General features: G+C 38.2%; 1 protein-coding gene across 3 annotated transcripts; it reads left to right on the top strand.

Moving 5' to 3' along the window:
• The first annotated feature begins 1,582 nt into the window (after window positions 1-1,582).
• LOC306643263 (myosin regulatory light polypeptide 9) lies at window positions 1,583-11,257 on the top strand. 3 transcript variants are annotated; one of them, XM_079109302.1, is made up of 4 exons: window positions 1,583-1,604; window positions 6,879-7,077; window positions 7,687-7,848; window positions 10,756-11,257. In XM_079109302.1, exons 2-4 carry the CDS (start codon window positions 6,894-6,896, stop codon window positions 10,926-10,928), a joined length of 519 nt encoding a protein of 172 aa, XP_078965428.1. In that variant the 5' UTR covers window positions 1,583-1,604; window positions 6,879-6,893; the 3' UTR covers window positions 10,929-11,257. The 3 variants fall into 3 exon arrangements, with proteins under 3 accessions (XP_078965428.1, XP_078965427.1, XP_078965426.1); XM_079109301.1 differs by lacking the exon at window positions 1,583-1,604 and adding an exon at window positions 1,664-1,822; XM_079109300.1 differs by lacking the exon at window positions 1,583-1,604 and adding an exon at window positions 5,667-5,821.
• The last annotated feature ends 591 nt before the right edge of the window (window positions 11,258-11,848 follow it).

The raw sequence follows: 11,848 nt of genomic DNA, 5'->3' as shown, positions 1-11,848 counted from the left end.
AGACAAGACAATTATCTGACACTAGAGAAGCAAAAGAAATGTTTATTTCAAGCTAGGAATACAACTGAACTGTCCGCTTCCTTGTGATCTGAAGGGTTTTTTTTTTTTTTTTTTTTTTTTTTCCCCTGAGAGGACGCAGGTCGAGACCACTCTGCGCGGTGGTAGGCCACCACCCCGTGGAGGTGTGATGCACTGCAGGTGCGTGCTCTGCCGCCCAAGGCAAATTCCAAAAAAAACATATGGCTGTTCCCCTCCTACCGAGCCCTTTGGAGTTTTTGCACTGCCACTGCCTGCCATTCAGCTATGTCTCCTCCTTCCTTGATAAGTCACTAGGGACCCTGTTAAATCCATTGCTTTCCAGTATCTGCCCTTGAAGATTCTGATTCAACGAGCTGGAGACAAAGTACCCAATTATTTGTATTTTAAACTAGTACCCCATGATTTTTTGTCGAGGAAATCTAGGGAAACAAATCACCTTTGTTTCTATCATCCACGGAATTGGGACAATTTTTTTTTCAGTGACTTAACATTTTAGTTAACTTTGGAGTCTGTGTGCGTGAGATTACATGCGCGCACCACCACGCCCTGTGCGGAATGTATTAATGGTTAATGCTCCCGAGTCCCTTGAAAGCACCTGGAACTTACAAATATCTAGAATATGTTACATCGCAGTATTTAGAGTAATATCTTCCTTTTCATTTCAGATTAATAATTCAAGTCAGAGTTGGCTTTGAAGGCGAAGACCATTGGGCAACTCCAAACTTCAGAACTGTGCTGGTCACAAGAACCAAACTAGTCTCTGGACCTCAGTGCCAGGATGATGGGCTAAGGTTCCCGGATCCACTAGGTTCCTAGGTTCACCGATGAGGTCAGAAAGCTGAGTAACAAGAGGCATTGTTAAAAGCCGTACTAGGCAAGGAGAACTGAGAAGAAATAGACCCAACTTTTTATCCCTATTTCCATCAAGCTGCGCAAGTCCTCACCATAATAAGAGAAGGCAAGAGTCACCTTCCTTCCTCGGGCTCTGCTTGTTAATCAGGGTCAGAAAGGGAAAATAACAGCTAATGTCTCTTAAGCCACTCATAACTTTTTGAAGTTCGTCAGACACAGAGCTGAGGGCCTTTGGACTTCACAATGTTTCTTCTTGTGTGAAAAGGGTGGACTCTTCATAAAACAACACTACACAGAGTGATCGCCTGCGAAGGTTCTTTCAGAACCCGCACAGATCAGACCAGTGGACGCAAAGCGGGAACCGCGCGGGCTCACGAAAGCCTCTGCGCAGGCGCACTAGAGCCCAGCGCTAGCAGCCGGGCTCTTCGGGGCGGGGCAAGGATTAGTCACGTGGGTCGCGCGGCCCTCTCGACGATTTCCCTACAAGGACTTAGGCTAAAGGGCCCCGCCCCTCGCCGTGCTCTGGAATGTGCCGAGAGGCAAAGCCACAGGACAGACCCAACCATGCGCAAACAGGAAAGGGGGAGTAGGAAGATTTTCAGTACAAGAAAAGATACACCAAAGACGGAAACTCCGTAATCAGACCCAGAGAAACATTACACATTCCATTATGTTTTAAGTCCCTCTCTTTATACTTCCTACCCGTGCACTCGGTCAGTATTTAGCCCGATGATCACACTGGCAACTGCCCTCATGGGCGCCTTTCTATTAAGTCGGGCCCACTCTGTGGGCCCAGAATGGTGACTGTGCTTCCTTCCGGTTTGCAAAGCGGAGGCCGGAAGTGTTGGTTTTCAGCGGCTCTGGGGTAGGAGAGTGGTGATAGAGGCAGCGAAGGATTCGCTAAGGTGCTCGATTCTCGTGGCTGTGTAGGGTGAGTGATGCTTGCGGTCGGGCGCGTGAGTCCCATTCCTGGGACCCATCTCCGCGGGGCTGCGGGGAGGGCAGCGGTGCTCCGCCCAGGGACCCCGGCGCGGGGAGCGTACCTGGGCAGGTGTGCTAGCGGATCCGGGGCTTTAAGCCCAGCGGCCAGCTGTGGAGTCGAGGGCCTCGGCCAGAAGTGGCCCAGATCCCAAACTTCGCTGCTGTGCTGAAACTTGGATCTCGGAAAATGTGGCTTAGCTCGCTGGCGCCTAAAGCTTGGGTGACTGCCGGGCCCGCGAAACCCGAGCCCGGCAGAGTTGACTCTGGAGCTATGTTTAGTTTCTAACGTAAACTTGCCGATTCCAGGGAGTTTGCGCTAAAACCGCGGTCCCGGCCCCTGCACCCCGTTCTCCCTCCCCGTTGCAGCTGTTGTTAGCAGCTGTGCGGCTACGTTTAGGTGGAATAACCAACTAAAATTGGAGCTTCTGTAATTAGAACTTTTTTCCTAATTACATTGATATTTGGTAAAGAGGGATGTGGGGTTTAGTTTGCGACTTAAGGAAAAACTCCAAAATGACAATTTACCTTTAGGGTGAGGACTTTGGGCTAAGTCAGTTCACCAAGTGTTTCCTTTGTAAGAAGTTTAGTAGGTATACGAAAGCATATGTCAGTTCTTCTTTAGAACAGAAATGTGGGTTCAGTTAAGATTTTAACTTTTTTAAGTGAGAAGTATTATTTCTGGAAGGCCAGAAAAGCATTGCGTTAACCAGAAAAGCATTTTATTTAAAAAAAAAAAAAAAAAAAAAAAAAAAAAAAAAAAAGGCTTTACTGCCAGACAACTAATTGTCTTTGTCAAGTGCTAAGAACTTTTGGGTGTGGCAGTCTAAGAGAACTAATCTGACTTCCAACCGGAAGTCTTTGTAAAAAGGGGAAAACTTGGTTTAGTTGAAACAGAAAAACCAACTTGAAAATATACTTTTTAAAAACTGTAGGTTAGCACCAAAAAACATCCCTTAGTCTGAAAAAAGTGCACTGGTTAAATGAGAGATTGGATCTGGATTTGGAAAGCCGACCAAAAACTAGGTGCTTTTCACACTATGCAGTTTTAAGATGGTAAGTTTTCATCAAAGGACATACTACATTTCCCAGAGAATTCTCAGTTTAGGTGTTAGTTCTGTAGAAAAACTTCCTAGGTTATTTTACATATATTAACACTCTATAAATGCTGAACTCCAGGATTTTAGCTAAAGCAATCTAATGTACATATGAAAATGGATCAGTCACGCTCTATAGATTTTATAGATTTTTCAAAAATATCTAGATACCATCATTTCTAGAAATTTTGAAAAATTCTTTTTTCCTTGGTGTTTGAGGAAAGTGTGTTTGAAGGTCTCTGCTTTCTGTTTCTCCTACCTCTTGGTCTTATCTAACCTCTTAAGCATTTTTGGTATCCCTTCTTTTGTCTTGGCTATTACTGATTGTCCTTCCCATTGAGATATTAAAAAAACCAAATCACAAATTCCTTGCTACCTGTACTCCTCTCCTTGACTTAAAGCAAGGTTATGCTTCTTTCTTTTTAACAGCATCTTCTGTCTTCTTGATTACCCCAGACCCTTTTTTCATTCCTGAAATCCTCGTGCATATTTTTGAAGGTTGCTTTAAGTTTCACACAACAAATACCACTTCCTACTAAAATTCTTTTTAAATGTTTCCAAAGTAAGGTCTAAACTTTACGAGCGAGGATCCTTACACTTTGGAAATCTCAGGTGCTTCCCTGGTGCTTCCTATTCATCCTAAATAAAGAAAACATACTGATGTATGAAGTATTTTCAATTTTATTTTACCCTAACTTTCTAGACTGACAGAGTTGTGTATTTCTAAAAGACTTGTTTTATAAAGAGTTGTAGCCTCACTTGTTTGAGGGGTAATAAAATGGACTGCAAACTAGAATTATAGCAAAGAGGAAACTGACAATATCAGAGATGATCTTGATCACAGCACTGATTTGATTCCCTCCACCTGTGTTTATTCTACCCATAGTTTTAGTTTGGTAGGAAAAAATAAACGAGTTTCCTTAATTTGGAATAAGGACTGTGAATCTGAACTCCTCCTTGCTGCAAGGCTCTAGGTTCCTGGTGGGAGATAAACTCAGATCAGAATCCAATTTTCTTAAAAAAGTTAAGATCCAAATAGTAACTTGCCCAACATGACACTCAGTTTTTGGTGGAATTAACTGCCTTAATTGTTAGAATTAAAACTAACACCCAAATCTCTTTAACAATATTTCATAGCTTCCAGTGATACTCAGGGTTTTTCAAAGTCTTCCCTCCATCCAATCTTTTAGAATACACACATTTTTTTCTGAACTGAACAGTATTTGATAGTCATGTGCCACCTTATCGGTTATTTTTCATTTTTGTCACATTGTTTTAATTTTTAAAGTTATACCTCTGGAATGAAGACTACGCGATTCATTTCATAAGTTGAACCAATCATTGCATTTTAGTAGTTGCCTCCCAACTATATTTTAAGTTTCTTAATGTAAGAGTGAAGTTTACGTTTCTTAACTCTTAACTAGTATTCAGCACTGATGATATTTGATGATTAAATATCATCAAATATTTAATCAAGTAGTATGATTAACTGATCATAATAAGACTGATAAGATAAATGAATGATCTGAAGTTCTCTGTGAGACCATTGTCTGTGCTGACCAAAAAAAACAAAAACAAAACCTTTGGAACTTTTTTTTTTTCACTACTGAGGATTTAACACAGGGAAGCTCTTTCACTGAGCTTTATCCTCACCCCTTTTTATCTTGTATTTTGAGACAGAGTCTTGCTAAGTTCTGTGGCCTTCAACTTGTCAGCCTCCCAAGTTGCTGGGATTACAGGCATGTGCCCCTGCAAGGTTTACCTTTTAAAGTATTTTACGATGCATGTACAAATTCAAAAAATGCATGTTTAAAAGAACAGGAAATACTCAAAAATTTAAAAACTGCATATCTATTACTTTAAACCCAAGCTGGGTATTAAAAAGGTATCTAGACGACCTCCCCCCACCGAATTTTGTAGAGTAGCCATTTGATTTATAATTCTCATTGGTTTCTTTGTCCTTAAAATAACTAACATTTTTGCATCATTAGGGAAAGACAATGTTGTCATACCAAACAGACTATTTTTAAAGATGTGCTTTGGCTTGCAAAGGCATGACATGCCTAAAATTTTAAAGAGATATGGAGTGGTAAATGCATGCCATTTATTGGGTCTTGACCATTTGCCCCAAGTCCTTGAGTACATTTAAGAGACAGAGGAATAATATACTCCATAAATTTTTGTAGTTTTTAAAACAATATTTAGAACAGCTCCCCCAAATATTAACAGAATGAAAATATGCATTCAAGAATGCATACATGGGTCATGAAAAGTGCCTTCCTAAAGAAGTGATTAGAGGAAAATCAGGAGGAGCACATAATTTCTGTGCTGTGTTTGGTATATTTTTCCAATAATCCATTCCAGTGTATTGCCAGTGTATTGTATTATATTGGATGGGCTGGAATTTGTGACTACCCTTTATGGAATTCCGTACAAAAATCTGAAAATAGATTAAGCTAAAAATCCAAGTGGGGCTTTTCTAATTATTCCCATAATTGAATTTAGTCTGGGTGATATGGTTCAATCAAGGAAAGAATGTAAAAAATAACTCTTTAAACTCATAGGAAGCATTATATTCCAAGGGTCACTTTGAGTACTGAGATCTAGGTAGCAGTTCATTCTTTGCAGTCCACAGATTTATTTTTAGAGCAAGGGCATAGTGTTTTGCCACATCATAGCTAAATGTTGTTTTCAGAACGTAAGCTTTAAAATTGTTATCCTGGTCAGAGAGTGAAATCAGTAGTGCCTATTTTAGACCTGCTCAGAAGAATATAACTCAATACAGTGTCTTACTCTTGCTGATCAGAGGTTTTGCAGACTACCTACCATCTCAACCGCCTCAACTCTGAAGGATGGTATAGTAGAATTTTATCTGATGACTGTGGGATTTATTTAGCTTCAAACAAATAGTCTTTTAAAAATTGAGTGTCAATTGGAAAATTGCCTTTTATTTTATGTATTAGACAAAGTTTTTTAACTTAATTTTTGTAGGGATAAATTTTGGTTATTAGAGACCAAAAGTAATCTCTATGCTTCTTAAGATGTTCCCTAAAACTTTTTAAACTAAATTTAAAATATTTAAGCTTTAAAAATTTGTGCTCTGATTTCTGCTTAGATGTCTTAGTAATATCAATGATTTAGTGTGGCTCTAATGCAAGAAACTGTTTGAATGGAGTGCATTGTCTATAGAAATTAATTATAGGTGGATTAACTTCAATTTCTTATACTTTTCCATTTTCCTTTCAACAAAATGTTTCTTGATCTACTTTGAATCCAAAAATGAGGGTGCAATGAGAAACGTTAGTTGAATGTAGAAGAATGATAATGCTTGTGAATAGTGATTAGAAGACCTGTTCCATCATTCAGTCTCCCTACTTTCTTGCCTTCTGTCCACCATAGAGTGAGACCTTTAGATGGACCTAATAAAGATGAATTAGTATTTCTCAGCAACCCCCAGCACTATACCTAAGATTTTTTTGGTTTGTGTCTTATTTTTATTTTGTAATTAAATATTATAAATATTATTGTTATGGTTATCAGTTGTTAGACTTTATAGCAGTATTGGGGATATGTAATCTTGTTGAAATGCTGTGAGGTTTGAATTGTTTGGATGTAGTTTGAAATTCGAAATTAGCAGTGTGCCTTTTATAAAAATTCATGATTTTAAGGGTAGGTAAACTTAAAATAGAAGTCTGGTTTTTCTCATTAGTTTGGTTCTTTGAGTAATGGTTTTGATAAGTTGAGAGATTTTTTTTACCAAGTGATACTCTCCTGCTGCATACATATCTCTAAGAAGCTCAAACATATCAGAAAGATGAATTCAGTTTACTTTTGCTAATCATTATTTTGATTCAAACTTAAATCATTTTGGATGTTGATTTTGTTTTTCTTGAATTCCCTTTCTTAAATTAGGATCTAACCACCACCATGTCGAGCAAAAGGGCAAAGACCAAGACCACCAAGAAGCGCCCTCAGCGTGCAACATCCAATGTGTTTGCCATGTTTGACCAATCGCAGATTCAGGAATTTAAAGAGGCCTTCAACATGATTGACCAGAACAGAGATGGTTTCATTGACAAGGAAGATTTGCATGATATGCTTGCCTCACTGGGTAAGGCTCAGTTTTAATATTAATATGTTGGGTAGAATTTCAATGATGCCTTTCATAGTTTTTTTTTTTTTTAATTTTTATTTATTTATTTATTTATTTATTTATTTTAGATGTTGATAAACCTTTATTTTATTCATTTTTTATATTTGGTGCTGAGAATCGAACCCAGTGCCTCACACATGCTAGGCAGGTGCTCTTCCACTGAGCTTCAACCCTAGCCCCACACCCTGCCTTGCATGTTTATTTCATGAGTTTTAAAGCTCTGAAGCCAGTTTAATGCCTATTAGATTATTTCAAGTCCCACATGGACACCTGCAGATTGTTATTCCTGTCTCAGAATTGGGCTGGGGGGCATGTGTGTATGTTGGTGGAGAAACACGGGTCCTGAGTATGAAAGCAGTACTATTCTAACATCCCAATGGAATATTTACAGTCTCCAAACTCTTAATATAGGCCGTATTCATGGAGAAGACTTTTTCTCCAAAAAGTTTTGCTGTCATGAATGCAAACAGCAAACTATACAAGTTATCATTTTTCTTGCCAAAATGGCATGCTTCATAGTATAATTGAAATTATGATCCTGTCTCTCTTGTGTTTGTTGTTGTTTAGGGAAAAATCCAACTGATGAATACCTGGATGCCATGATGAATGAGGCTCCAGGACCCATCAATTTCACCATGTTCCTCACCATGTTTGGTGAGAAGTTAAATGGCACAGATCCTGAAGATGTCATCAGAAATGCTTTTGCTTGCTTTGATGAAGAAGCTACTGGTAAGTCAGAGGTAACCTTTAATTACAAAGTGATTTAATTTTTAGTTACAGTAACTAAAATGTAAAATAACTTAAAATATGATAACACCCTCAGGTTTATACTACCTCTACTTTTTTTGGACAGGGTTTCCCTTTGGCATGTTTATCACTCATTGTACTCTGTTTCCTTAAAAAGTAGTAGTTTACAAAAATATCATAGGTTGTATTTGAGATATCTTTGGGAAACTTGGGTAACTTCTTTACTAAAATTTTAATTCCATGAGGGTTAGGCTTCCCTAACTAAATATGTGTTGAATGAGTAACTTTTGCCAGAATAATGCGTTAAGTGTAAATCTCTATAATCTGTGGCATCAGTATAGATCTGTTTGCATATCAGGTATCCCTGAACTCTAAAATCTTTTAAATCTGCTATCTAACTTCTCTTTTAAAATAAAACCAAGCAACTAGCTGGGTGTGGTGGCACACACCTGTGATCCCAGCAGCTCAGAAGCCTGAGGCAAGAGGATCGCTAGTTCAAAGCAAGCCTCAGCAAAAGTGAGGCACTAAGAACTCAAGTGAGACCCTGTCTCTAATTAGAATACAAAATTGGGCTGGGACGTGGCTCAGTGGTCGAGTACCCCTGATTTCAATCCCCAGTATTCCACCCCCCACCCCCAAATTAATATAAACCAAATAGAGTTTAGGCTGTGAAATCAGACTACTGGGTTTCAGGTTCCTCTTCTGCAACATACAATAGCTGTGTAATTTTGTGCAAGTAACTTACTTCTCTAAGCCTTGGTTTTCTGTATTTTGAAATAGGCATTAATATTACCTACCCCTTAGGGTTGTTGTGAGGACTAAATGAGGAAATAGGACAATGTACATAGAGTTAACTCTCACAAAAACAATGTATTAACTACATAAATGCTTGATCCTTCAGCAGAAGTACATATAAGAGAAAACAGAAGGGAATATTTTCCAAGATTCCCAACTCATGGCATGGCTTTATGTTTACTTTAGAGAGGGAGGTGCATCCTTTGGTTACCTACATTGCTGAGATTAGTTTCAGTGCTGGGCGATGTCTGGGCCGCTGATGCCAGCATTGTCTCCTCACCCTGGCTTCCAAGACTCCACACAGTATGGCTGCATTCTGACTTTTCAAGTCTGCCACCCTCTACTCTTATATTGTCTCCTTAACTTCTTGCCAAACACCTCTGTGCTCTGTTGTGCTGGCTTACTTTTAGCATTCCTTCTTTGCCTTTCTTTCATACCCCCTGTTCTCTCTTCATTTACAATGAATATTCTTAATTTATTTCTGCAAAGAGTAGACGTTAGGAAGAATAGGCAGAGGAGGCTTAACCTTTTTGACTCCTGAAGACACCTGTGTATTGTTTGAATTTACTGTGAGTAGTTGCTACTTTTTTAATTGAAGAACATAAAATTATAAAAGAAAACGTTTTACATATTTTTCATACTCATCTCAATGGTCTCATCCTTTATGGAGCCTTGCCAGTGATTTTTTGCTGTTTTTTCCTGACCTAGGAAGGCAAAAAGCCTCTCCATTCCTTGCACATATCTGTATCTCTTCTGGCACATACACTATTTGACTTTATATGTTGTGTACTTGTTACCAGTCATCACAATTTCTTTCCACTTTCAGAGTGACTGCTCCTTGTCTTAAAAAGAATTTCATTTCCATCTTTGAAGCCCTTTCTAGTACCAACCAGAGTCCCTTGAACATAGTAGATAATTAATTATGAGGTGGTTAAATGACTTGACTGGAGATGAGAATTTATTTCCACAAATCTAGAATTCTAAGGTAATACCAACATAAGACAGTAAATCACAGGTAACATTTAGGCATTTGTTTTTGTGTTTTATATTTATAGTATTTATATTTATTGTTTTAGGCAGGCAAGGTCTGTCTCTTTCTTTCCTTAGGGTCTCCCTATGTTGCTCAGACTAACCTTAAACTCAGTCCTCCTGCCCTACTTAGCCTTCTGAGTAGCTGAGATTACAGGTATTAAGCCTGGCTAGGTAGACAGGTTTTATGAAAACCTCGGTATCAAAAACCCATAGTAACTGGGCATGATGGCACATTCCTGTAATCACAGCTACTTGGGGGACAGAGGCAGAAGAATCACAAGTTTGAGGCAAACCTCTGCACCATAGGAAGACCCTGTCTCCAAATAAAAATAAAGGGCTGGGGTTATAACTCAGTGATAAGAGTATCTCTGGGTTCAATCCCCAGGAGTGTGCACCTGCACCCCCACACACAAAACCCAGAGTAAAATACATACCTTTCAGTTCACCACTGCACATCCCTATTGCCTAACACAGGGTCAGTGACATAGTTTATGCACAAGTATTTATTCCATGCTATGTGTGTTATCATATGAGTTAGATTTGTAAACATTAAATTTTTCCTTTTACATATGAGAAAACCAAAATGAGAGGTAAAGTGTAATGCCTAAAATAACATAGCTTGTTAAACTGGGCCTTAGGACTCCAGTATTCTTTCAACTAAAGTACTTTTATTGATGCTTATGATGTGGTATTGATTTTAATGTGGCAGGTGACCGCTATTCGCTTGTAGTATAAACATGACCATTCATGCCATTTCAAGGAACCATGAGACTTGGGTTCATTAATCATACCTTATTACTTTTATAATAAGGTTTAGTTTCTATTATAAAGAGATCAGAAGAAGGATGTGGAGGCAGATTAATAGAGCAGTGCTACTAAGCAGCTGTACATTTTTTTAGGCACCTGACTGCTGAGGTTGCCAAAAGCAGGAGGAGACCCCATATCTCACATATTTTGTGTGTGTATATTTTCTTAAACAATGTGTGTAGTCAAGTATAGATACACCTTGTAATTAATCTCTAGACTAGTATGTATTCTGATCCCCAATTCTTTATTCTCTAGGCACCATTCAGGAGGATTACCTGAGAGAGCTGCTGACCACCATGGGTGATCGGTTTACAGATGAGGAAGTGGATGAGCTGTACAGAGAAGCCCCTATTGACAAAAAGGGGAATTTCAATTACATCGAGTTCACACGTATCCTTAAACACGGAGCAAAAGACAAAGATGACTGAAAAGAACTTCAAATTCCAGCCAAATATTCCTTGTTGCCACTTTGGGTATTTCTGAGATTTTTCTCTTAAGACCTATTGCATGCCCTTTAGCTTTACAGCTTTTGCCTTTCTTGTTTTGTATTTATTCTCAGCCATTTTGAGGCTCATGTATCTTTATAATCAGACTGGAAATGGGACTTTTTGTCATTTTCAGAATAGAAAATGGGTAATTTAAGTTACCATTGCCCTCACCCCCAATAACTGCAGTCTACACAGAGTCAATATATTTTTTCAGAGAAAGTTATTCACTCAATTTTTTCTGAACCATGATTAAACTTTATGATAAAATACTTACTTGTTTTAATGTATTATTTACCAAAATTGCCTTTTGTTAATTTTAGTTTCATGTTTCAAAGAAAGGTGGAAGAGGTAAATCCCCAAAAACGATAGGCTTGTTAGACTTCAGTTTTCCTACCAGTCCTATCTCTACATTCATTTTCTCCTCCCAAGGAAATATAATTTTAACTGCCCTAATCAGGTTTCCTGCACTTTGTTTTCCAATTAAAAAAAAAAATTTCCTGTAGAATTTGTACATATGTGACACTGCAGTAGCTTTAAGTTCTTAAGTTTGATATACCTGCTTTATCTGTTCCCACTTTATCTTCTAAGCTTTTGTACATTATTTTATGTCATTTAGAATTAGACTAGGTCACTGAGTATAATTTTAATTTGTCCTATTTTTAAAAACCATTTTAGCTCAAAAGATCTATGGAATGCTTTTATCAAAAGGATAGATTTCCGTGTTGTATTTCAAGCTGTGGAAAATACAATATAGTATTTTTTATTGTATATAGTTTTTCTTTACTATAGCAACCCCAGTTGAAAGACCATATTTGTTTATGCAGAGATTCATCATGAGTCCATTTATGAATTTTAGGCAT

This window comes from Sciurus vulgaris (assembly GCF_902686455.1).
Source record: "Sciurus vulgaris genome assembly, chromosome: 13".
Classification (NCBI taxonomy): Eukaryota; Metazoa; Chordata; class Mammalia; order Rodentia; family Sciuridae; genus Sciurus; species Sciurus vulgaris.
This window is presented reverse-complemented; position numbering and strand designations above follow the sequence as displayed.

Excerpts from the sequence above, each read along its gene's own strand:
- LOC306643263 (XM_079109300.1), top strand. Across the intron at positions 7,078-7,686 it reads TGATATGCTTGCCTCACTGG|GGAAAAATCCAACTGATGAA; the intron begins GTAAGGCTCAGT and ends GTTGTTGTTTAG. Across the intron at positions 7,849-10,755 it reads CTTTGATGAAGAAGCTACTG|GCACCATTCAGGAGGATTAC; the intron begins GTAAGTCAGAGG and ends TTTATTCTCTAG.